This window comes from Oncorhynchus nerka, linkage group LG17 (genome assembly GCF_034236695.1).
Source record: "Oncorhynchus nerka isolate Pitt River linkage group LG17, Oner_Uvic_2.0, whole genome shotgun sequence".
NCBI lineage: Eukaryota > Metazoa > Chordata > Actinopteri > Salmoniformes > Salmonidae > Oncorhynchus > Oncorhynchus nerka.
The window spans coordinates 46,482,311-46,508,697 of record NC_088412.1 but is presented as its reverse complement, the minus strand read 5'-3'; the positions used below and the strand labels follow the sequence as shown (position 1 = coordinate 46,508,697).

At 45.6% G+C, this 26,387-nt stretch overlaps 1 protein-coding gene across 1 annotated transcript in view; it reads right to left on the bottom strand.

Moving 5' to 3' along the window:
- Positions 1-26,387, bottom strand: part of LOC115145329 (low-density lipoprotein receptor-related protein 8-like) — a 285,564-nt gene that overhangs the window by 47,461 nt on the left and 211,716 nt on the right. Inside the window, exon 10 of the mRNA XM_065003195.1 lies at positions 6,526-6,697. Coding sequence (XP_064859267.1) covers positions 6,526-6,697 — 172 coding nt within the window. The remainder of the gene's footprint in view (positions 1-6,525; positions 6,698-26,387) is intronic.

Sequence of the window (26,387 nt, the reverse complement as noted above, 5' to 3'; positions counted from 1 at the left end):
CAACACAGGGGTTTCTCTGCATTGGTCACATGAGAGTCTCCTAACCAAGTACACATATGGTGTTACTCACATGTCCTCAACCTTTTGCTAACTGACACCACTGGGGTTGTTGTGGCAAATGAATCCCTTTTCTCACTACTGAATGACATTGCAGTGTTCATTCGAGATTCCTACAAGCGCATGAAGCTGTGGGGGGGAAACCAATGAAGACAGGAGACACAGACGGCTTGATGTAATTGGTGAAACACGCTGGTGGGCCAAAGACGAGGCCCCGAGGAAAGTATTTGGAAGCTTTGCAAAGCCTGACCGTGCACTTCACATGGATGTGGTCATCACTATGGAAAGAATTGAAAAGGTTGTGACCATAAAACCTGCCATCCGAAGCAAGGCCCAAGGTTACAAGGATGCTCTCCTAAAGGGTACAAGGATGCTCTCCTAAAGGGTACAAGGATGCTCTCCTAAAGGGTACAAGGATGCTCTCCTAAAGGGTACAAGGATGCTCTCCCAAAGTATGAAACCATACTCACAGCTGAGGTTTTTCTCAGCATTTTTGAGCAGACGTCCCCTCTCTCTAAATACTTTCAAACAAGTGGCATGGATATCGTAACAGCACTTGGTGACGGGAACGGAGGATAACCTGAGAAAGTCCCGAGACTTTGACGGTGTGAAGAGGGCAGCAGACAACTTTGTAGAGTGGGCCAATGGCATTCTGGAGGAGCAGCAGGACTGTGACCCCGGAGCTCAGACTGCTCTCTCAGAGAAGAGAACAACAACAAAAAGAAGAGAAAACCAGGTGAAGAAGAAGAAGAAGACGAGCCCATTGCTAATGTAGACATGGATTACAAAATCAAGATCTACAATGTGGTACTGGACACTGTTGTTGAAAGTATTCACCTCCGTTAATGCAGCAAATGCAGTGCTGTATACAGATGTCTCCTGCATGAATCTGAAGCATTTTCCTTAGATCAGGGAAAAGGGCCTCCCAAAGACGGCCATGAAGGAGCTCAGCAAACGCTTACTGGAATGTGATGAACTAATCGCACTGTTGAGGCATTGCAGGCTGAATTGATCAGCCTTGTACAACGGTGGGAATGACTGAAACAGTCGGCATTGGAGAAGTACAACACCAGGGCCCCCGCCGCCAGTGATGAACCAGGGAAAGGCTTTGAGGATCCGGATGAAAGTGTGCGAGTTGGTGAGCAGAAGTTGTTCCACGTGTAAAAACTGCCCGATATGCTGCTATCTTCTCCCGTCTCAGTACAACCTCCCTCACCCTATCCATCTCTCAGGTGTCTTGTGAGAGGACCTTCTCCACCCGGAAATTCGTGAGGAACCACCTAAGAACCTCCCTCACCCAAGTGAACCTTGAAGCGTTCCTTTCGATGTCAACAGAGAAGGAGACTCTTATGGAACTTGACAAAGATGATATCATTGACAAGATGGCAGAGAGCAGTGAGTTACTGCGTCGCCTACTGGTTCACTAGTGGTAATTACTTCCTGGTTCCTCTGAAGTAGCTACGCTATGACTCTTCCTTAACTAACAGGCTGACAAGGGTGAGAGAACATTTGCTGTGAGTTAAAGCTTTTCTACAGAGGCATGTTTTTTGGACATTTGTATTATACTTGCAGTTATGTAGCCAATGTTCAATTTCATTGACTCAGTGTTTAGATGTGTTTATTTGTGTGCTGTTTGCTTTAATGGAAACCAGTGAGTGAACATTGTAATCTACATTTTATTTGTAGAGGAGTGCCTTTTAAACTTTTGTATTATACTTACTTACATTGCTGAAGCTTATGTTCAAGTTCAGTGAATGTGTGGCGTTTTTTTGATACTTTTGACATGCTTGATGCTTGAATATAAAGATAATCATTTGAACATTTGAGCTAACTCTGTATATCTCAGTCTCTTTTTAAAAAGTGTAGGCTAATTGTTTTGTGTCTAGCCTTGTACATTTGTATGTGCTATGATTGGTGTATTCCTAGTGAGTTTTTGAGGGTGCACCCATAGCAATAGCACCTTGAAAACTCAGTGTTCAGATAGGCTACTTGTTGGTCAGTCCCAAATGTTTGTATTTTGTAATGTGGATAACTTTCTTCCCAGATGAACATAGTGCCCAAATTAATAACTAGTTTGGTACCCGTTACATCAACAAATAGGGTTAGCCTACAAAATTAGCAGTCTGGTGATTTGCGTTAACAGGGCGGCCTGGGATGGAGTCAAATTCCCAGCCTGAATTATTGTTTCAGTCCGCCTCTGGGTTTGTCTATATATGGAAAATACACGTTTAAAATTTTTGACCAACCAATTGGTCGAAAGAACAGACCACTTTCGGTCGACCTAGATTTTTTGGGGTCAGGGACAGCCCTACCCTGTGCACAAAGCGGAGTCCTTCCAGAAATGATTTGTCGAGATCGGTGTGGAAGAACTAGACTGGCCTGCAATGAGCCCTGACCTCAACTCCATCGAAAACCGTTGGGATGAATTGGAAAGACGACAGCGAGCCAGGCCTAATCGCACAACATCAGTGCCCGACCTCACTAATGCTCTTGTGGCTGAATGTTCCAACATCTAGTGGAAAGCCTTCCCAGAAGAGTGGAGGTTGTTATAGCAGCAAAGGGGGACCAACTCCATATTAATGAGCATGATTTAGGAATGAGATGTTTGACGAGCAGATGTCCACATACTGTTGGTCATGTAGTGTACCTCTGATAGGTTGTTGTCACTATGAGGGGGGACTATCCTGGCCAGTAAAACCTCTGATAGGCTCTTGTCACCGTGGGGGAGGGACTGTACTGGCCAGTAATACCCAGACAGGGACACTTTAACCTGACACACCTTCAACAACTTCTGCCCTCCTCCTGCAGATGTAGGATCTTAATTTGAGCAAATTTGCTACAGCAGGAAAAAAATCCTGCAGCAACAGGAAATGTGAATAGATAAATATGGATTATAAATAAGGGACATTTTTGTTGGGGTTGATACATTTTTTGTAAGGGGAAAACAAAAATTCTAAGTGGAAATTACAAACTTCAGAAGCCATTTTAAAACTCAAATACACTATAAGTTTTACATTTCCTGCATTGCAGGAACGTTCTCATGCAAATTGATGATCAAATTAAGATCCAACATCAGTACTTCCTACAGAAAACAGCTGTTCGGATGGGCCTGTCTCCTTTGATCAGCAGACGAAAACAGCCAGCCACTCTTCTTGTCTGACTTGTCTGAGTAACAGCAATGAGACGAGCTGAGAGGAGACAGAGCAGCTTCACTGCGGAACATTACACCTCCACTACCTGGCTAGGCCTGTAGGAGCGAGTTTGTATTACCGGGACGCAATGTCACAATTTACACCCTAACACAACAAGGGAGTAAAAGCTGGGAGAGTAGAACCCGAGGAGGACGGTGCTGAATAAGTAAACGGGAGAGCGGTGTAAGACTTAGGAGCAGGATGAGATAGAGACTGATGAGATACACATGGGGAAGAACACGAGAGAGAGAGAGAGAGAGAGAGAGAGAGAGAGAGAGAGAGAGAGAGAGAGAGAGAGAGAGAGAGGAGAGAGAGAGAGAGGGAGAGAGAGAGAGAGAGAGAGAGAGAGAGAGAGAGAGAGAGAGAGAGGGATGGAGGGAGAGAGAGAGAGAGAGAGAGGGAGAGAGAGAGAGGGAGAGAGAGAGAGAGAGAGAGAGAGAGAGAGGGAGAGAGAGGGAGAGGGAGAGAGAGGAGAGAGAGAGAGAGAGGGAGAGAGGGAGAGAGAGAGAGGGAGAGAGAGAGACAGAGAGAGAGAGAGAGAGAGAGGGAGGGAGAGAGAGAGACAGAGAGAGAGAGAGACGGAGAGAGACAGAGAGAGACAGAGAGAGAGAGAGAGAGAGAGAGACAGAGAGAGACAGAGAGAGACAGAGAGAGAGACGGAGAGAGACAGAGAGAGACAGAGAGAGACAGAGAGAGACAGAGAGAGACAGAGAGAGAGAGAGACGGATGGGGACAGACAGGGGAGGTAGATTGTCTCGTTAATTAGCTGTGCTATTGTTTATTTATTTATTTATTTATTGTTGATCTCAGATGTAATAGTCCCAGCAGGGCTGCATCGACTGCATAGACCGCCACCACGCTAATCACTATTAATTAGAGATAGAATAATGAGGGAGGACGATAACACTGGCTCACCACAGACACACCTCAGCACTCCGCCCCAAAGAACCAATCTCGCGTAATAAGTTACGACTGGTACACAACAGGGGAACTTATAATATCCGTAGCTTCCCAGTGGGTATCGAGCTGCGTGGGCGGTGGCTAACATTAGCACGGCAGGGATTGGTACACAACACTGCAATTTCAGACCAGAGTGTGGAAAAGTGTATAGGAATGATACTCATACAATAATACTACAGCATGTGCACTTGATGTGGCACTCCAAAAGGAGGTGTATAGGTACTTTGCACTGGTGCTAATGTGCTACTTCTGAAGTGGATTACATAAAGGCTACATATACATTCCAAATGAGTGTATTTGTGTCCTCTCTCCTTCTCAGGCCCTGGGGTGTGTGTGGGTGCGTGAGTGTGTGTGATGAGTAATGGGGCGATTATTCAGGCTGAGGAATTAGAGGCAGCATATGGTCCGACCGAGATGATTTACTGCCCCTCCCTCCTTCCCACTACCTGGCAAGCTTAGAGTTACACCAACAGATACAGGAAGGGATGGTGGCAAGCTTGTCACACACACACACACACACACACACACGCACGCACGCACACACACACACACACACACACACACACGCGCACACACACACACGCACGCACGCACGCACACGCACGCACGCACACGCACACACGCACACACACGCACACACACACACACACACACACACACACACACACACACACACACACACACACACACACCAGTGTGTGTTTCTGGCTATATGTGTGAAGGACAAACAGCCCCATCTATACACTATCCGTCTCTCCATTCCAGGTCTACTTCAGGCATCAGCGTCATCAACAAGAGAGATTTGAGGAGCGGTGGATGGGAAAGAAGCAAGTGCGGAGGAAGAGCCGGACGGTTTCTTCCACCTCACTCTGAATGTTCTGGCAATCAGCACATTGTTTACTCTGACAGAAATAGAAGCTAGTCCGCGTACTGCATGCTCGTACGTATGTCCAGAGTAGTTTTCTTTTGCACACTAATGAGGCACTCTCAATGCAAATAGGCCTGGATGGGTAGAGCTGTGACTCATGAGCCCGCAACTATCTGTACACGTAGGGAGTAGTGGTGTGGGTAGCAAGTTTTAAGTTCCTCGGCATACACATCACAGACAAACTGAATTGGTCCACTCACACTGACAGCGTCGTGAAGAAGGCGCAGCAGCGCCTCTTCAACCTCAGGAGGCTGAAGAAATTCGGCTTGTCACCAAAAGCACTCACAAACTTCTACAGATGCACAATCGAGAGCATCCTGGCGGGCTGTATCACCGCCTGGTACGGCAACTGCTCCGCCCTCAACCGTAAGGCTCTCCAGAGGGTAGTGAGGTCTGCACAACGCATCACCGGGGGCAAACTACCTGCCCTCCAGGACACCTACACCACCCGATGTTACAGGAAGGCCATAAAGATCATCAAGGACATCAACCACCCGAACCACTGCCTGTTCACCCCGCTATCATCCAGAAGGCGAGGTCAGTACAGGTGCATCAAAGCTGGGACCGAGAGACTGAAAAACAGCTTCTATCTCAAGGCCATCAGACTGTTAAACAGCCACCACTAACATTGAGTGGCTGCTGCCAACACACTGTCATTGACACTGACCCAACTCCAGCCACTTTAATAATGGGAATTGATGGGAAATGATGTAAATATATCACTAGCCACTTTAAACAATGCTACCTTATATAATGTTACTTAACCTACATTATTCATCTCATATGCATATGTATATACTGTACTCTAGATCATCGACTGCATTCTTATGTCACTAGCCACTTTAACTATGCCACTTTGTTTACTTTGTCTACATACTCATCTCATATGTATATACTGTACTCGATACCATCTACTGTATGCTGCTCTGTACCATCACTCATTCATATATCCTTATGTACATATTCCTTATCCCCTTACACTGTGTACAAGACAGTAGTTTTGGAATTGTTAGTTAGATTACTTGTTGGTTATCACTGCATTGTCGGAACTAGAAGCACAAGCATTTCGCTACACTCGCATTAACATCTGCTAACCATGTGTATGTGACAAATAAAATTTGATTTGATTTGATTTGTGGTGCAGCCTTCAGTAGCCATCAGCGTACACACTCAGTCAGTCAAGAGAGGAGAGAGAGGAGAGAGTAGAGAGACGTGCAAGGCCACTCTGTAATGTCAGGCCGATAAGCGCCCTCTCATTTGATTCACACAGACAGCAGATGGATAAAAGCTTCGAGTGAGTGTACTTAATATTGGATTGTGCACTGTGTGTGTGTGTGTGTGTGTGTGTGTGTGTGTGTGTGTGTGTGTATGTGTGTGTGTGTGCGTTACCTGTAGATCTTGCGGTGGTAGAGGTCACACCAGTACATCTTGTTGGTGGTGACATCCACATCCAGGGCCACAGCGTTCTTCAGCGTGGGGACCACCTGGGTGTAGTCTTTCTTCACTAGGTCAATACGACGGATCTCGTGGCGGTTGGTGAACATCAGGTACGGGCTCGTCCCTGGGAGACAACAGAGAGGCATTACCACGACGGAGAAGAAGAAGCGCCTGAGACGGAACAGGGCTCGTCCCTGGGAGACAACAGAGAGGCGCAAGCATGATGAAAACACTGACCGAACCGAGGCAGTACCACGACGGAGAAGAAGAAGCGCCCGAGACGGAACAGGAGACGGAAAACAACCATGAGAACGTCACCGCGACGAGAACATCGGTAGAGAGGGTTAAGTCCCCAGTCAAGAGGGACCTGAAGACTCTCTGCTTGCCTTGGTACTAAGCATGAAGGCATGGATTGAGGGTTGGGCCCTGAGGCCGACCAGTATCCTGTCTAGGGGGTGCACTTGTACGTCAATTTGCCTCATGCTACGGAAACAGGTGATAGGATGTGTGCCGTTCTAGCCGTTCTGGCAAAGGCCAAAATTTGAATGATGTGAAACAGGTTAAACAGGTAGAGAAGACCGCGGTTTGTTGTCACACTTTTTATTTGTGTGTATTTCTCAGCACCAGTATATCTTACAAGAGATGATTGCCTTAGATTTTGGGGGAAACTGATTTGCAGGAACAAATTACCATGTGTCGTTAACCAAATCCAGGACAAGCTTTTTCTGAAAATGAGCAGCTGATTATTTGGTTTGAACCTAAACTTAGAATGTACACTCGCACCAAAGAGAACGACACCCCTGAACCATACTGCCTGAACCTAACAAAAAGCCAAAGTTCAGTTTGTTCGCCATGCCTGGAGGAGAAGGAAAAATGGGAAAATGGCATTTGCACAGATTTGAGAAAACAGTCGCTTTCAAACTAGGGGTTTCGTGGCTAATTGAGGTAAGACAGCACTTCTGTTCATAGATTATTCATGTATGAACGACACATTGACACATCCAGCCTAAACTTACTTAGGCGCCAAAGTTCCGTCTTTAAGATGATAGTTACCTTATGCCTTGACCTAGGAACTCAGAATATAGGTCTCCGTTTCCCCTTTTCAACAAACATAATTGTTCACGGATACTGCCATAATTGTCTCTTCAACACCCCCTCTTCCTTCCTGTCTCTGTCTATCTCAGGACAGAAAGAGAGAATGTGGTCCATGAATCACCAGACAGTGGCGTGCTATTCTATTCCTGATACTACAGATCCCCAAAACCATGTATTTTCCTGGGGTGGTGTGTGTGTGCTCCTGTTTGTACGTCTTCTACCCACGGCATATTTCTCAGCAAAGTGAACGAGCATGACTAATGTTTCTCGAATAATTCCCACATGGACACACGGAGCCCGGGTTATTTTCCTGGGGTGGTGTGTGTGTGCTCCTGTTTGTACGTCTTCTACCCATGGCATATTTCTCAGCAAAGTGAACGAGCATGACTAATGTTTTTCCGAATAATTCCCACATGGACACACGGAGCCCGGGTTATTTTCCTGGGGTGGTGTGTGTGTGCTCCTGTTTGTACGTCTTCTACCCACGGCATATTTCTCAGCAAAGTGAACGAGCATGACTAATGTTTCTCGAATAATTCCCACATGGACACACGGAGCCCGGGTTATTTTCCTGGGGTGGTGTGTGTGTGCTCCTGTTTGTACGTCTTCTACCCACGGCATATTTCTCAGCAAAGTGAACGAGCATGACTAATGTTTTTCGAATAATTCCCACATGGACACACGGAGCCCGGGTTATTTTCCTGGGGTGGTGTGTGTGTGCTCCTGTTTGTACGTCTTCTACCCACGGCATATTTCTCAGCAAAGTGAACGAGCATGACTAATGTTTTTCGAATAATTCCCACATGGACACACGGAGCCCGGGTTATTTTCCTGGGGTGGTGTGTGTGTGCTCCTGTTTGTACGTCTTCTACCCACGGCATATTTCGCAGCAAAGTGAACGAGCATGACTAATGTTTTTCGAATAATTCCCACATGGACACACGGAGCCCGGGTTATTTTCCTGGGGTGGTGTGTGTGTGCTCCTGTTTGAATGTCTTCTACCCACGGCATACGTCTACCCAAAGCAGAGGGAAAGAGCATGACTCATGTTTTTAAATAATTCCCACACGGAAAGAGGCCGGCCTTACCTTTGATTTGACCTCCAATACAACGGCACGCACGCCCTGAATCACGATGCACGCACAAACACACACGGTAACAGTAAACACACATACACACACACACACATCCTTGGCACTCAACCCAAAAATAAAAAATGATTGCCCAGCACTGGGCGCAAACTCGTGATGCTCGGAGCCGAATCGTTCTGCTCAGACCACATCGCTACTGCAGTTCACAATGCAAGCCATGAGTATACTGATGATACCTGACGGTAATAGCACGTCATTTTTTATTATTTGGTTTGAAACTTTTCCCAAAACGTTGAGTTGCTTCTATTTTAACCCTGTAACCACGCAGAATTAACCCTGTAACCACACGGAATTAATGCATCAAAAAATAGATGTCCATCCATAATATGTCAACATTCGGGATGCCCCCAGGTGGTAAGAGTAGGCAACAACACATATGCCACGCTGACCCTCAACACGGGGGCCCCTTCTATGGCACGTTATTTAAGCGTCAGCCATTGTTGCCATTAATGCTAGTAAGTGCTAGTTTGGCCACCAGATGGCATCTTTTTTAATATTGACTGTACTAGAGAATTTTAGTATATGGGACTGATTTGAAGAAATGTAGCTTAATTAATTTGATTAATACTATGGTGTTTCTATTCCAAGAAAAACGAAAAACAAAACCCTCAGGGTTTCCGTCAGGAAAATATGGCGCTGTACAACGTGACCGAGTACTTTTTCCACCACTGTACTTAAGTACATTTAAAATCTGAGTAGTATTTCACTGGGTTACTTTCAATTTTACTTGAGTCATTTGATAATAATGTATCGTTACTTTTATGTATGTATGACAATTGAATACTTTTTCCACCTCTGCCGGTCGGGGGTAGGCTACTGCCGGTCGGGGGTAGGCTACTGCCGGTCGGGGGTAGGCTACTGTACTAAGAGCAAAATAATCCTAATATTTCCACACCCTAATTGTAGGCTAACCAATACCCAAACGGAGATTCAGTGAAATAAAAGTCTCAGGGCAGCGCGAAATGGTGCTGAAATAGTTGCCCACATGTCATTCAGTGATATTTATTCCCATAGTAATTCATTACGAAAGAAAAAAAAGTATCAAAATACTAAAATACTACTTAAACAGGACTCTTAAAGCACTTAATTTAAATGTTAATGACATTTTTTGATCACAGAAACAATGAGAAAATATGGAAAAATAAATAAATAATGAAATGTTATATAAAGCAGCCCGTGCAATCATCTGCCAGAGAGTAGCCCCAATCGGCCCGAGACCCAAGTAATACATTTAGGCCAGATAACTCACACCTGGAATCGGCCCGAGCATCATCAAGAGATATGTTGGACCTTATGTCAGAGAGGTGTTTTTGGGACCACATCGTGTCTATTGTCCTGCTAAAAGCCCAAGGCCTCCAGGGCCAACAGAGAAGTTCCTTACTTTTCCCCCCTTCCTTCCATTTATTCCCACAGTAATTCGTTATGGTTTGCATTACAAATGGGGGAATAAACTGGGTCAAGACACCAGCACAGTAAGTAGACCTTTATGTCGTAAAATAAAGGTTAAATAAAAACATAAGACCTACAACAATTTCAACAGCACATTACTCAACAATATATCTAAATATATATATTTTTATATCTCTACATGTAGGTCTCCTGATTTAAACCTGATCGAACTTGTTTCAACTCAAATGTAGTTGAAATAATTGCCTGGCATGAATTGTGACTCCATCTCGTTCCTCGCTCTCTTCAACTCCGCTAATGTCGCCTGACGCTATGCCAAGGACGTGACTCTCCTTCAATAATAACATTTAGAGGATTGGAGGATTCTAAATTAATATCGAAGACGCGTTTTTTCGTTAGGGCAAATCTGACCTGTGAGAATATCTAAGGGGCTTTTATGTCATTATAATGCAGGGCTAATAATAAATAATAATCCCTTTGTTTAAAAAATAACAATATTTTGGAGATGATTTTGTTTCAAATAACCAAAAGTGAAGGGAAAAAGGCCATTCTTGAACATGGGGTGAGACATTCTTACTAATTTGTAAATAAAGCCAGTTATTTAGAATTGATTTATTTCTGTTTTTAGAGGGAGAGAAACCAAAAGCCCGCCGTGCCTATTCTTTTTGAAAATCGTCAGTCCACATGTCAAGTGAAATTCCCCCATTGTATTTACCCAAGTTCTCTCTTAACTCACCAACAGTTCTTGTTGTTGTTGCCTGATGCAGGACGATGATAACGCCTCCTTTAATAGCCACAGTTTAGACGACCGATAGATCAGAGTTCTAACTCCCCCTTGTGATAGTGTGGTGTAATGACAGAATGCCACCGTCTACCACAAACGGTCACGGCATAAACTTATAACTTTTAAAGAAATAACCACTGTAAGTTTGCGGACGACATGAGGATGATAATGAGACAGCCTATAGGGTGGGAGGTCAGTGACCTGGCAGCTGATCATGGACAACAGAACGATATGAGGAGGATGATGAGACAGCCTATAGGGTGGGAGGTCAGTGACCTGGCAGCTGATCATGGACAACAGAACGACATGAGGAGGATGATGAGACAGCCTATAGGGTGGGAGGTCAGTGACCTGGCAGCTGATCATGGACAACAGAACGATATGAGGAGGATGATGAGACAGCCTATAGGGTGGGAGGTCAGTGACCTGGCAGCTGATCATGGACAACAGAACGACATGAGGAGGATGATGAGACAGCCTATAGGGTGGGAGGTCAGTGACCTGGCAGCTGATCATGGACAACAGAACGATATGAGGAGGATGATGAGACAGCCTATAGGGTGGGAGGTCAGTGACCTGGCAGCTGATCATGGACAACAGAACGATATGAGGAGGATGATGAGACAGCCTATAGGGTGGGAGGTCAGTGACCTGGCAGCTGATCATGGACAACAGAACGATATGAGGAGGATGATGAGACAGCCTATAGGGTGGGAGGTCAGTGACCTGGCAGCTGATCATGGACAACAGAACGACATGAGGAGGATGATGAGACAGCCTATAGGGTGGGAGGTCAGTGACCTGGCAGCTGATCATGGACAACAGAACGATATGAGGAGGATGATGAGACAGCCTATAGGGTGGGAGGTCAGTGACCTGGCAGCTGATCATGGACAACAGAACGATATGAGGAGGATGATGAGACAGCCTATAGGGTGGGAGGTCAGTGACCTGGCAGCTGATCATGGACAACAGAACGACATGAGGAGGATGATGAGACAGCCTATAGGGTGGGAGGTCAGTGACCTGGCAGCTGATCATGGACAACAGAACGATATGAGGAGGATGATGAGACAGCCTATAGGGTGGGAGGTCAGTGACCTGGCAGCTGATCATGGACAACAGAACGACATGAGGAGGATGATGAGACAGCCTATAGGGTGGGAGGTCAGTGACCTGGCAGCTGATCATGGACAACAGAACGACATGAGGAGGATGATGAGACAGCCTATAGGGTGGGAGGTCAGTGACCTGGCAGCTGATCATGGACAACAGAACGACATGAGGAGGATGATGAGACAGCCTATAGGGTGGGAGGTCAGTGACCTGGCAGCTGATCATGGACAACAGAAAACGTAGGGCCGAGAACAACTCCAACACCATCAGTAGACCTTCCCTGCAGTCAATGACCAAAGGTGCCTTCTTTGACCTCATGGGTGGAATGTTATTCATATTTATCCAAATTAAAAACAGACTCAATCCGGTGTTTCTGTTATATTTCAGTCTTCTGTGATGTTTATAAAGTGTAACATTGGGATGCAAACTTAAAATGTAATACATTTCAACTTTATATCCGACATGGTACAAGGTGTCTTCTTTTTTTAAGCCCATAGCCATGTGTGTGAGGTGTATACTTTTGTTTCATTAAGACTACCAAGAATCACTGTGTGACCCTGATTTAGCCCACTGCAGTAAAACGTTTGACGTTTGTCAACGACATGGCGGCGGTAGGCCTGATCACCGATGACGATGAGACAGCCTATAGGGAGGAGGTCAGAGACCTGGCATTGTGGTGCCAGGACAACAACCTCTCCCTCAACGATGAGACAGCCTATAGGGAGGAGGTCAGAGACCTGGCAGTGTGGTGCCAGGACAACAACCTCTCCCTCAACGATGAGACAGCCTATAGGGAGGAGGTCAGAGACCTGGCATTGTGGTGCCAGGACAACAACCTCTCCCTCAACGATGAGACAGCCTATAGGGAGGAGGTCAGAGACCTGGCAGTGTGGTGCCAGGACAACAACCTCTCCCTCAACGATGAGACAGCCTATAGGGAGGAGGTCAGAGACCTGGCAGTGTGGTGCCAGGACAACCTCTCTCTCAACGATGAGACAGCCTATAGGGAGGAGGTCAGAGACCTGGCATTGTGGTGCCAGGACAACCTCTCTCTCAACGATGAGACAGCCTATAGGGAGGAGGTCAGAGACCTGGCATTGTGGTGCCAGGACAACCTCTCTCTCAACGATGAGACAGCCTATAGGGAGGAGGTCAGAGACCTGGCATTGTGGTGCCAGGACAACAACCTCTCGCTCAACGTCAGCAAGACTACAGGAAACAGAGGGCCGCGCACGCCCCCAATCACATTGTAGGGGCTGTAGTGGAGCGGGTTGAGAGCTTCAAGTTCCTCGGTGTCCACATCACTAAGGATCTATCGTGGTCCAAACACACCAACACAGTCGTGAAGAGGGCACGACAACATCTCTTCCCCCTCAGGAGGCTGAAAAGATTTGAACTTCTACCCCCAAGCCATAAGACTGCAAAATAGTTAACCAAACAGCTTTTCATATCTTCACATACGCTGTTGCTACTGTCTGTCACTAGTGATATGTGCATATCTTCACATACGCTGTTGCTACTGTCTGTCACTAGTGATATGTGCATATCTTCACATACGCTGTTGCTACTGTCTGTCACTAGTGATATGTGCATATCTTCACATATGCTGTTGCTACTGTCTGTCACTAGTGATATGTGCATATCTTCACATACGCTGTTGCTACTGTCTGTCACTAGTGATATGTGCATATCTTCACATACGCTGTTGCTACTGTCTGTCACTAGTGATATGTGCATATCTTCACATACGCTGTTGCTACTGTCTGTCACTAGTGATATGTGCATATCTTCACATACGCTGTTGCTACTGTCTGTCACTAGTGATATGTGCATATCTTCCACTGCACATCGACCCGGTACTGGTACCCCTTGTATATAGCTGAGCTATCGTTAATCATTGTGTATCTATTAGTACTTTTATCATCGCGTGTTTCACTTTTCTATTATTTCCCTCTTCTCTTTCTCTCAGCATTATTGGGAAGAGCCCGTAAGTAAGCTTTTCATAGTTTATCCACAACTGACGTTTACGAGTAAAAGGATTTAATACAATTTGATATGAGGTGAGGGTCATAGAGACACTGTTCTCAACATGTAGCCCAGTAAGCCCACACCCTTCAAGAGCGGTTCTCTCTCCAACCTCCTCAGAGAATCACCATCTCAAGTATCTGTTCTCTGTGTCTACATGGTGGGAGGGCGAGAGAGAGAGAGGATGAGTGAGAGAGAGAAAGATGATAGAGAGAGACAGTGTGAGAAAGAGAGTGAAAGAGAGCAAGCGTTAATTGGAGAGAGAGCGAGAAGTAAGGAAGGGAGAAAGAGAGTGAGAAAGAGGCAGATATATAGGGGAGAGAGAGAGAGAGAGAGAGAGAGAGAGAGAGAGAGAGAGAGAGAAAAGACAGGCAGTCAGGTGTTAACTAGCCCATGGTCTGGGTGAATGTGTTTTAAAATGGCCCTGAACTGACAGTGATGGACAGGAATGAGCTGAGAGTGATGGATGGAGCCTCATCTCTCCCTCCCTCCCATCTCCCTCGCACTCTTTTCCACCGTCTCCCCTCATCCCTCCTCATCCCGGAGACAATCAAGACAAAGTCGGGGCACTTGTTCCATCAGGCCAGGGCGCTCTGAGTTGGCTGCATGTATTGAACCAGGACAGACACAGATACGTCCATACACAAGCATACAGAAACACACGCACGCAGACACACAACCCCGCCACGCCTGGATGCTTTTCTCAGTCCCACAGGCCACAGCGCGGGGAGCAAATATTTTCATCTTCACTGCGAGTTTAGGATTCAATCATCTTCCCTGTCTGCTGGATTTGTACCCATCAATTTCAGCTGCTCTCCCACTAGGGAGGAGGGAGAGCGAGAGAGAGAGAGAGAGAGAGAGCGAGAGAGAGACGGAAGACCGACAGACAGAGAATGAGTGGCAGCATGCATAGGGAGGGAGAGACAAAGAGAGACGTAAACAGAGAGTGAGTGATTGGTAAAGAAAAGACGTTGACAGACAGAGAGAGGGAAATCAAGAAAGAGAGCGGGAGAGATAATGAAAGAGAGAGTTGTCCTGCTGCCTCTGTCAACATAGCCCCCAGCCCCCTCATTCCCATCCCTGTTGTCACAGTGATAGATAAATCCTCCATAAAACTCCTGCTTCAACATCAGCATGCTCCCAGGGCCCGGACCGGTGATGTCATCAAAGAGAGCCATCCTGCGGGGTAGCTGCTCTCTGATCCCTGAGCTACTACAGAGTCAGCCCCTCCGTGTGCGTGTGTTTCTGTGCGTGTGATGACAGGACAGTCCACATGCATTTTAAATCTGCCATAACTCAGCCCTGCCCTGCAGCCAATTAAGATAAGCTTTGAAAATGATAAGGCTGGGCAGATATGAAGCCGGGTCTGGGGAATCGATTTGACGTACAACACAGTTAGTTACTGTTATTGTTAACACAGAGGGTGACGGAACGGGAGGGGAAGGATGAAAATATGACTATTCTGAGTTGTTGGTTGATGTTTAGTGACAGGAGGTCTAAGTGGGTGTATATATTCTCTCTTGGATCGTTAGATTAATGCAGATTAATGCAGATTGATTAATAAAGTCGTCCGCCTAGGCCAGAGTAGCTTGGAGAAAACAAGAGTTTAGCAATACATAACAAAGGTTGAGACATCATATTCCCTGTATTAGTGAGACTACAATTTACGTTAAAAACAGTAGTCTGTCGTACTCATGTGAAAATTCCCCTCTTTGCATTCTCTGCTAAATCCACAAGAAAACTGCAGAATTTCCCTTGTCTTGTCAGACCAAAGTTACTATGTCAAACTAATGTGAGCTGTCTATGTATTTCCCTCCAACACATGCAAAAACATGTAAAGAGTTTAATTCCAAAACACTATATGTGATACGTTTCAGGAAACTAGGCGTATGTTGCGCTTCACTACATAAACACAATTTTTCTATTTTTATCAAAATTTTTTTTTTTTTTTTGTCAGAAATGCCTTATGGAACATGTGAACTTTCATGTGCCTTAAGAAAAGTAGTATCTGTAAATCTGTAAATACTCAAATCTAATTGATAAATTACGAGCCTAGTTGGTTTCAGGAACCTTCCGCTAGCCATGATTGGCTGAGATAATGGACGGGCTGGACATTCCCAAGAGATGAGTTCAGATTGGTTTGCCATGTAGCTAGCTTCTGTCTTTTAACATCAAATAAAATCAAACTTGATTTGACACACGTGCCGAATACAATAAGCATACTGTGAAATGCTTCCTTACAAGCCCTCAATCAACAGTGCAAAAAGAGTTAAGAAAATATTTATCAAATAAACTAAAGTAAAAAAATAAATATAAATAATAATAATATTAATTAAAAATATAAAATAATAAAAAGTAACCCAATAAAATAACAACAACGAGGCTATATACAGGGGGTACCTGCACCTAGTCAATGTGTGGGGATACAGGTTAGTTGAGGTAATTTGTACATCTAGGTAGGGGTGAAGTGACTATGCATAGATAATAAACAGCGAGTAGCAGTAGTGTACAAAACAAATGGTGGGGGGGGTCAATGTAAATAGTTCGTTAGCCATTTGATTAAGTGTTCAGTAGTCTTATGGCTTGGGAGTAGAAGCTGTTAAGGAGCCTTTTGGTCCTAGACCTGGTGCCTCAGTACCGCTTGCCGTGCGGTAGCAGAGAAAACAGTACATGACTTGGGTGACTGGAGTCTCTTACAATTGTTAGGGCCTTCCTTTGACAACACCTGGTATATAGGTCCTGGATAGCAGGAAGCTTGGCCCCAGTGATGTACTGGGCCATATGCACTACCCTCTGTAGCGTCTTACGGTCAGATGCCGAGCAGTTGCCATACCTTTTCAGTCTCCTGAGGGGGAAAAGGTGTTGTCGTGCCCTGTTCACGACTGTCTTGGTATGTTTGGACCATGATAGTTTGTTGGTGATGTGGACACCAAGGAACTTGAAACTCTCGACCCGCTCCACTACAGCTCCGTCGATGTTAATGGGGGCCTGTTCGGCCTGCCTTTTCCTGTAGTCCACGATCAGCTCCTTTGTCTTGCTCACATTGAGGGAGAGATTGTTGTCCTGGTACCACACTGCCAGATCTCTGACCTCCTCCCTATAGGCTGTCTCATCGATGTCGGTGATCAGGCCTACCACTGTTATGTCGCCAGCAAACTTAATGATGGTGTTGGAGTCGTGTTTGGCCACGTGGTCATAGGTGAACAGTGAGTACAGGAGGGGAATGAGTACACACCCCTCAGGGGCCCCAGTGTTGAGGATCAGTGGGGCAGATGTGTTGTTACCAACCCTTACCACCTGGGGGTGGCCAATCGGGAAGTCCAGGATCCAGTTACAGAGGGAGGTGTTTAGTTCCAGGGTCCTTAGCTTAGTGATGAGCTTTGTGGGCACTATGGTGTTGAACGCTGAGCTGTAGTCAATGAACAGCACTCTCACATAGGTGTTCATTTTGTCCAGGTGGGAAAGGGCAGTGTGGAGTGTGATTGAGACTGCGTCATCTGTGGATCTGTTGGAGCGCTATGCGAATTGGAGTGGGTCTAGGGTATCTGGGATGATGGTGTTGATGTGAGCCATGACCAGCCTTTCAAAGCACTTCATGGCTACAGATGTGAGTGCTACGGGTCTGTAGTCATTTAGGTAGGTTGCCTTTGTGTTCTTAGGCAGAGGGACTATGGAGGTCTGTTTGAAACATGTAGGTATTAAAAATGTCAGTGATGACACTTGCCTGTTGGTCTGCGCATGCTTTGAGTATACGTCCTGATATTCCATTTGGTCCAACGGCATTGTGAATGTTGACCTGTTTAAAGGTCTTGATCACATTGGCTACCGAGAGCGTTATCACACAGTTGTCCAGAACAACTGCTGCTCTCGTGAATGATTGACTGTTGCTTGCCTCGAAACGAGCATAAAAGGCATTTAGCTCGTCTGGTAGGCTCTTGTCACTGGGCAGCTCGCGTCTGGGTTTCCCTTTGTTGTCAGTAATAGTTGCCAAGTCCTGCCACATCCGGCGAGTCAGAGCTGGTGTAGTAGGATACAATCTTAATCCTGTATTGATGCTTTGCTTGTTTGATGGTTCGTCTGAGGGCATAGAGGGATTCCTTATAAGCTTCCGGATTAGTGACCCGCTCATTGAAAGCGGCAGCTCTAGTCTTTAGCTCGATGCAGAAGTTGCCTGTAAATCCATGGCTTCTGGTTGGGATATGAACGTATGTTCACTGTGGGGACAGAGTCGTCAATGCACATATTGATGAAACCAATGACTGAGGTGGTATACTCCTCAATGCCATTGGATGAATCCCGGAACATATCAGTATGTGGTAACAAAACAGTCCTGTATCGTAGCATCCGCGTCATCTGATCACTTCCGTATTGAGCGAGTCACTGTTACCCCGTGCTTTAGTTTTAGTGCCAGCATCGGTCTGTGGTGGTAAATAGACAGTACGAATAATATAGATGAGAACTCTCCTGGTAGATACTGTGGTCTACAGCTTATCATAAGGTACGAGCAATAGCCCAGGTGAGCAATACCTCAAGACTTCTTTAATATTAGACATTGCACACTAGCTTTTATTGACAAATTGACACACACCCCCGCCCCTCATCTTACCAGACGTAGCTTCTCGGTGCATGGAAAATGCCGCCAACTCTATATTATCTGTGTCGGTAAAACACAAGATATTACAGTTTTTAATGTCCCGTTGGTAGGTTAAACTTGATCGAATGTCATCAATTTTATTTTCCAATTATTGCACGTTGGCCAATAGAACGGATGGCAGTGGGAGTTCCAGTTCGAGGTGAGTAATCGCTGTTCTGATGTCCAGAAGTAATTTTCGGCCATAAGAGACGGTAGCAGCAACATTATGTACAAAATAAGTTTAAAAGAAAGTTACAAACAAATTTAAATAAAGAAAAGAAATAGCACAGCTGGCTAGGAGCACGTAAAACGTCAGCCATCCTCTCCAACGCCATCTTGAGCTGCTTCATTTGTGTAGGTAAGCCTTTCTAAAGCAGCTTTTCTTTAAAGATAATACAAAGAAGCACAAAAGTGTTGCTAAGGCTCTCCACTTTCTGGAGAATGGAGTTTTGAAATTAGTAGAATGCCAGGTGGAAGAAGAGTATGCTAGCTAAGGAAATTCAGGTGTTTGATTGCAAATGCGGAGGGAGCCGAAAAGAAAACACAGAAGGCTGTTGGAAGAATTACCTATCTCCGGATTACATCTTCAAACTAAGGGAAACCATGGCATCCGTGACAGAGAGGGAGAAGTGTTCCTCCATGTATACGTGTAACAGTATACCTAGCTACATTTTCAGAAATGATACGTTTCTAATTTTGTCAGACAGTCATTTTCAATGCAAAGCCAACGAAGTGTCACGACTCCCGCCGAAGTTGGTCCCTCTCCTTGTTCGGACGGCGTTCGGTGGTCGAAGTCAACGACATTCTAGCCATCGCTGATCCTCTTTTCATTTTCCTTTGGTTTTGTCTTGTCTTGTATCACACCTGTGCTGGCCCATCCGGATCCCTCTTTGGCATTCATAGTGGAGGTGGACGCATCCGAGGCTGGGATAGGAGCTGTGCTCTCTCAGCACTCAGGTACGCCATCGAAGCTCCGCCCCTGTGTCTTCTTTTCGAAGAAGCTCAGCCCGGCGGAGTGAAACTATGACGTGGGGGACCGGGAGTTGTTGGCTGTCGTCAAGGTCTTGAAGGTTTGGAGACATTGGCTTAAGGGGGCTAGACACCCTTTTCTCATCTGGACTGACTACCGCAATCTGGAGTACATCCGGGTAGCGGGGAGACTGAACCCTTGCTAGGCAAGGTGGGCCATGTTTTTCATCCGTTTTGTGTTTACCCTTTCTTACAGACCAGGCTCCCAGAACGCGAAGGCAGACGCATTGTCCCGGCTGTATGACACAGAGGAGCGGCCCATGGATCCCACTCCCATACTCCCCGCCTCCTGCATGGTAGTTGCCGGTAGTGTGGGAGCTGGACACAGACATTGAGCAGGCGTTCCGTGCAGAGCCTGCTCCCGTCCAGTGTCCCGCTGGGCGTCTGTACGTCCCGTCTGCTGTCCGTGACCGGTTGATCTATTGGGCCCACACGTCACCCTCCTCTGGTCATCCTGGGATCGGTCGGACAGTGCGCTGTTTGAGCGGGAGGTACTGGTGGCCTACCTTGGTTAAGGATGTGAGAGTTTATGTTTGGTCCTACTCGGTGTGAGCCCAGTGTAAGGCTCCTAGGCATTTGCCCAGAGGTAAGCTACACCCCTTAACCGTTCCACAGCAACCTTGGTTGCACCTGTCGGTGGATTTTCTTACTGATCTTCCACTCTCACAGGGTAACACCGCGATCCTGGTCGTTGTGGATCGTTTCTCTAAGTCCTGTCATCTCCTCCCTCTGCCTGGTCTCCCTACGACCCTAGACTGCGGAGGCCTTGTTTACACAGATCTTCCGGCACTACGGGGTGCCTGAGGATATAGTGTCTGATCGAGGTCCCCAGTTCACGTCTCGGGTCTGGAAGGCGTTCATGGAACGTCTGGGGGTCTCAATCAGCCTTACTTCAGGTTTTCACCCGAGAGTAATGGGCAGGTGGAGAGAGTTAACCAGGATGTGGGCAGGTTTCTACAGTCATATTGCCAGGACCGGCTGGAGGAGTGGGCGTAGTTCGTGCCCTGGGCCGAGATGGCACAGAACTCGCTCCGCCACTCCTCTACTTACATGTCTCCCTCCCAGTTCGTACTGGGGAACCAGCCGGTTCTGGCGCCTTGGCATCAGGATCAGACTGAGGTTCCTGCAGTGGACGACTGGTTCAGGCGCGCGGAGGAGAGATGGGAAGCCGTCCGTGTCCACCTTCAATTGTCACGACTTCCGCCATAGTTGGTCCCTTTCCTTGTTCGGGCGGCGGTCGAAGTATACAAATTAAGAAATGTCAGATTGGAGAGGATTGTCACATTTTCGTATTGACTCAAAAGAAACGTGCTATTTCACTACTGAATCACACTTTGTTAGTTTTTTTTCCTTTTCTTTTTCATTTATGTTTAATATAATTTTTGATGTGTCCATTTTATTTAAATGAATGTTACTGTTGTCTTAGGCCTATAAGGCCCCATGTGAAAAGGGGTTTCTGTTTGTTACTGTTGTCTTAGGCCTATAAGGCCCCATGTGAAAAGGGGTTTCTGTTTGTTACTGTTGTCTTAGGCCTATAAGGCCCCATGTGAAAAGGGGTTTCTGTTTGTTACTGTTGTCTTAGGCCTATAAGGCCCCATGTGAAAAGGGGTTTCTGTTTGTTACTGTTGTCTTAGGCCTATAAGGCCCCAATGTGAAAAGGGGTTTCTGTTTGTTACTGTTGTCTTAGGCCTATAAGGCCCAATGTGAAAAGGGGTTTCTGTTTGTTACTGTTGTCTTAGGCCTATAAGGCCCCATGTGAAAAGGGGTTTCTGTTTGTTACTGTTGTCTTAGGCCTATAAGGCCCAATGTGAAAAGAGGTTTCTGTTTGTTACTGTTGTCTTAGGCCTATAAGGCCCCTGTTTGTTACTGTTGTCTTGATAAATGGGGTTTCTGTTTGTTACTGTTGTCTTAGGCCTATAAGGCCCCATGTGAAAAGGGGTTTCTGTTTGTTACTGTTGTCTTAGGCCTATAAGGCCCCATGTGAAAAGGGGTTTCTGTTTGTTACTGTTGTCTTAGGCCTATAAGGCCCCATGTGAAAAGGGGTTTCTGTTTGTTACTGTTGTCTTAGGCCTATAAGGCCCCATGTGAAAAGGGGTTTCTGTTTGTTACTGTTGTCTTAGGCCTATAAGGCCCCATGTGAAAAGGGGTTTCTGTTTGTTACTGTTGTCTTAGGCCTATAAGGCCCCATGTGAAAAGGGGTTTCTGTTTGTTACTGTTGTCTTAGGCCTATAAGGCCCCATGTGAAAAGGGGTTTATGTTTGTTACTGTTGTCTTAGGCCTATAAGGCCCAATGTGAAAAGGGGTTTCTGTTTGTTACTGTTGTCTTAGGCCTATAAGGCCCCATGTGAAAAGGGGTTTCTGTTTGTTACTGTTGTCTTAGGCCTATAAGGCCCCATGTGAAAAGGGGTTTCTGTTTGTTACTGTTGTCTTAGGCCTATAAGGCCCCATGTGAAAAGGGGTTTCTGTTTGTTACTGTTGTCTTAGGCCTATAAGGCCCCATGTGAAAAGGGGTTTCTGTTTGTTACTGTTGTCTTAGGCCTATAAGGCCCCATGTGAAAAGGGGTTTCTGTTTGTTACTGTTGTCTTAGGCCTATAAGGCCCCATGTGAAAAGGGGTTTCTGTTTGTTACTGTTGTCTTAGGCCTATAAGGCCCCATGTGAAAAGGGGTTTCTGTTTGTTACTGTTGTCTTAGGCCTATAAGGCCCCATGTGAAAAGGGGTTTCTGTTTGTTACTGTTGTCTTAGGCCTATAAGGCCCCATGTGACTGTTGTCTTAGGCCTATAAAAGGGGTTTCTGTTTGTTACTGTTGTCTTAGGCCTATAAGGCCCCATGTGAAAAGGGGTTTATGTTTGTTACTGTTGTCTTAGGCCTATAAGGCCCAATGTGAAAAGGGGTTTCTGTTTGTTACTGTTGTCTTACTGGCCTATAAGGCCCCATGTGAAAAGGGGTTTCTGTTTGTTACTGTTGTCTTAGGCCTATAAGGCCCCATGTGAAAAGGGGTTTCTGTTTGTTACTGTTGTCTTAGGCCTATAAGGCCCCATGTGAAAAGGGGTTTCTGTTTGTTACTGTTGTCTTAGGCCTATAAGGCCCCATGTGAAAAGGGGTTTCTGTTTGTTACTGTTGTCTTAGGCCTATAAGGCCCCATGTGAAAAGGGGTTTCTGTTTGTTACTGTTGTCTTAGGCCTATAAGGCCCAATGTGAAAAGGGGTTTCTGTTTCTTCACTTGTTTACATGGATATGCTTCTTGATAAAATCCTATTTGAAACAAGCCATTACACTTTGTTATTATCATGGCATTTCATTATTCTTATTCAGGTTATAAATATTAAATCTACAAATGAAGAAATGCCAGGTTGGAGGGGGATCTGTCGCATTGAGTCAAAATAAAGATATATGCAACTAATTATGACAAATGTTAAGAAAATGTTGAGCAATGTAATAAAGAAACGACTTTTCAAATCAGTTCCGTTACTATATATTATATTACTAAATATTAGTCTAGTATACAAATTAAGAAATGTCAGATTGGAGAGTAAGTTCCGATACACGTTATGTTGGCTAACAAGCTGTTATGCTACGCTATCCTTACGAACCGCTTAGCATTACAGCAGTATGCACAGGTATGTCAGCTAGTTACATAACGTTAGCTGGCTACTAATACATCGAACATTGCCAGGCTAACTATCCGCTATCTAACTAACTACCCACATTTTATTGACTTTATTATTCACATCATTCTTAGCTAAGTGTGGCTGGCTATTTACTCAGATCTGGCTATTTACTCAGATTTCAGAGCACAGAATATCTGATATACAAACGCTCAACACCCGTTGAATATGGCCGATGTCAGTAAACGTCTGCAAAAATAAAAACTTTATTAAATTGTTTCCAGCTGCACAGTTACAGTCACCAATGCTCTCCACAACATGAAAACAGTCTAATCAGCTCTGCTAGGGCGTGGAAAACGGTCAGAGTGAGGTGTTCTTTCATTTGTGTCTGGAAATAGCTGGCAAAGCTAGACAAAGTTAGCCAGTTAGCTTGGGTGCTTGGCTGCCGTTGAACGCTGGGATCAGTCCTACTCCTCAGCCAGTGGCATAGCGCGCTCTGAACGCTCCTAGAGCGAAATGCTCTGAACGCTGGGACCAGTCCTACTCCTCAGCCAGTGGCATAGCGCGCTCTGAACGCTCCGAAATGCTCTGAACGCTGGGACCAGTCCTACTCCTCAGCCAGTGGCATAGCGCGCTCTGAACGCTCCTAGAGCGAAATGCTCTGAACGCTGGGACCAGTCCTACTCCTCAGCCAGTGGCATAGCGCGCTCTGAACGCTCCGAAATGCTCTGAACGCTGGGACCAGTCCTACTCCTCAGCCAGTGGCATAGCGCGCTCTGAACGCTCCGAGAGCGAAATGCTCTGAACGCTGGGACCAGTCCTACTCCTCAGCCAGTGGCATAGCGCGCTCTGAACGCTCCGAGAGCGAAATGCTCTGAATTTAAGAACGGACAATCTGACAGTATTTGAACTGGCTAGCCAGCAAACTTAACATTAGCTAACGAGAGGAGAGAGAGCGAGATAATTTTACCCTTTTGTACTTTAACTATTCGTTACACGTTGGAACTTTTGTGAGTGTAACGTTTACAGTTTACAGTTTTGTATCGTTGATTTCACTTTTGTTTATTATCTATTCCACTTGCTTTGGCAATGCAAACTTATTTTTCACATGCCAATAAAGCCCATTGAATTGAATTGAGAGGGGGGGGGTTAAACAGTAGGGAGGCATCCAGGCATTGGATCTTCATCCTCTGACCTGTCCATATGACTGTTGCTTTCCTGTTTATCGTTTCCCCTCTCTTCCTCTTCTATATCTCTCTTTTTGTCCTCTTCTCTCTGATCCTACTCTTTCCCCCTGCCTCGCCTATCTCTCTGCGTCTCTGTATTTTTCTCCTCGGTCTCTCCCTTAGTCTCTTTCCTCTCTCTCACTATGCTCCCTTCCTCCCTCCATTGAAATATATAACAGTGCAGTGTCCTTCCGAGCATCTGTTAAGACAAGCAGCAATGTCCTCCGGCTCTGTCTCGTATGGCCGTGCCTCTGCTCAGCTCAGCCCCAGTCTGTCATAATGAGACTAGAACAGAGGCTATAGAGCAGACACAGACACCAGGACTGGATGGGCTCAATCACAAACAGTGCTCTCTAAAGTGCTAGTCTGACATGGATCTAATGGATTATACATGAAAATAATTGATTTCTCTCCCTCCTCCCTCTCCAGGAGCGATCAGCTAATTATGAAGGGGAAAAAACTGCACACCTCAGTGTTTATGAAAATAGAGTACATATGGATTTAACTGTTTGCATGATGTGGATTGGGCTGTGAAACAGACGGTTTGTGATGTAGAGAATGCTGCAGTACAATTGCCGACACAGGCACACACGAATGCACAAAGGCAACAGTGAGCGCCAATCAGTTATGTCATTAACTGTTAGCGAGTGATACTGCACCCAGAGTTAACAAAATAACAATACATTGAAACTATTGTGGTGAAATGACTTGTGGGAATCAACTTGCCGAGTTGTACTTGTAGGAGAACTGGAGAGAGCTGTTCAGCTCATAACAACGAACGAAACATGTGAACCCAACATGACACCAACCTGGGAGTCGTAGTTTTAATTAGCCAACACACTGTTCGTACAGAGTCATATGGGATACTTTTGTCTAAATCAATATGTGTGGTAGCTAAGATTAAAACGGGCAAAACACTTCAGAAAGTAAGTCAAATACGTATTCTTGTAACAGTTTCTCTATCCAGCCTCCAAGGGACTTCTGACGCATTTCCAGTGAGCAGTAAAACATTTCAAAGTGTTGGAATAAAAATCTGTAGTAATGGGCCAATGTCCTTGAATCAGTGTTTGGATGAAGGGTAATAATGGTATAGAGTTCCCTGAACACGGCTTTGTACCTTCAGGCCAGAACACAAATAAAGCCTGAAGTTTCCAGCTCCGTGTGATGTGCTCAACGACATCGTCACTTCAGCTGTCAGCTCCTGTAAATGTACTAAACCTAACACAGTGGAATGTGAGCGTGCGTTATCTGTAAATTGGTGTGAGCGTGTGCATCGTTGAGAACGCATGAGGTCGTGTGTGTGTGTGTGTGTGTGTGTGTCTGTTGATGTGTGAGTGTGTGTGTGTCTGTTGATGTGTGTGTGTGTGTGTCTGTTGATGTGTGTGTGTGTGTGTGTCTGTTGATGTGTGTGTGTGTGTGTGTGTGTGTGTGTGTGTGTGTGTGTGTGTGTGTGTGTGTGTGTGTGTGTGTGTCTGTTGATGTGTGTGTGTGTGTGTGTGCGCGGGCGGCAGGTTTTTCTCCACAACTTCATTATTACCACGACACTTTGTTATTATCGGTAGCATTTCATTGTTATTATTCAAAGTTACTACCTCTAAATATTAGTCTAGTATACAAATGAAGAAATGTCAGATTGGAGAGGATTGTCACAATTTCGTATTGACTCAAAAGAAACGTGCTATTTCACTACTGAATCACACTTTGTTAGTTGTTTTTCCTTTTCTTTTTAATTTATGTTTA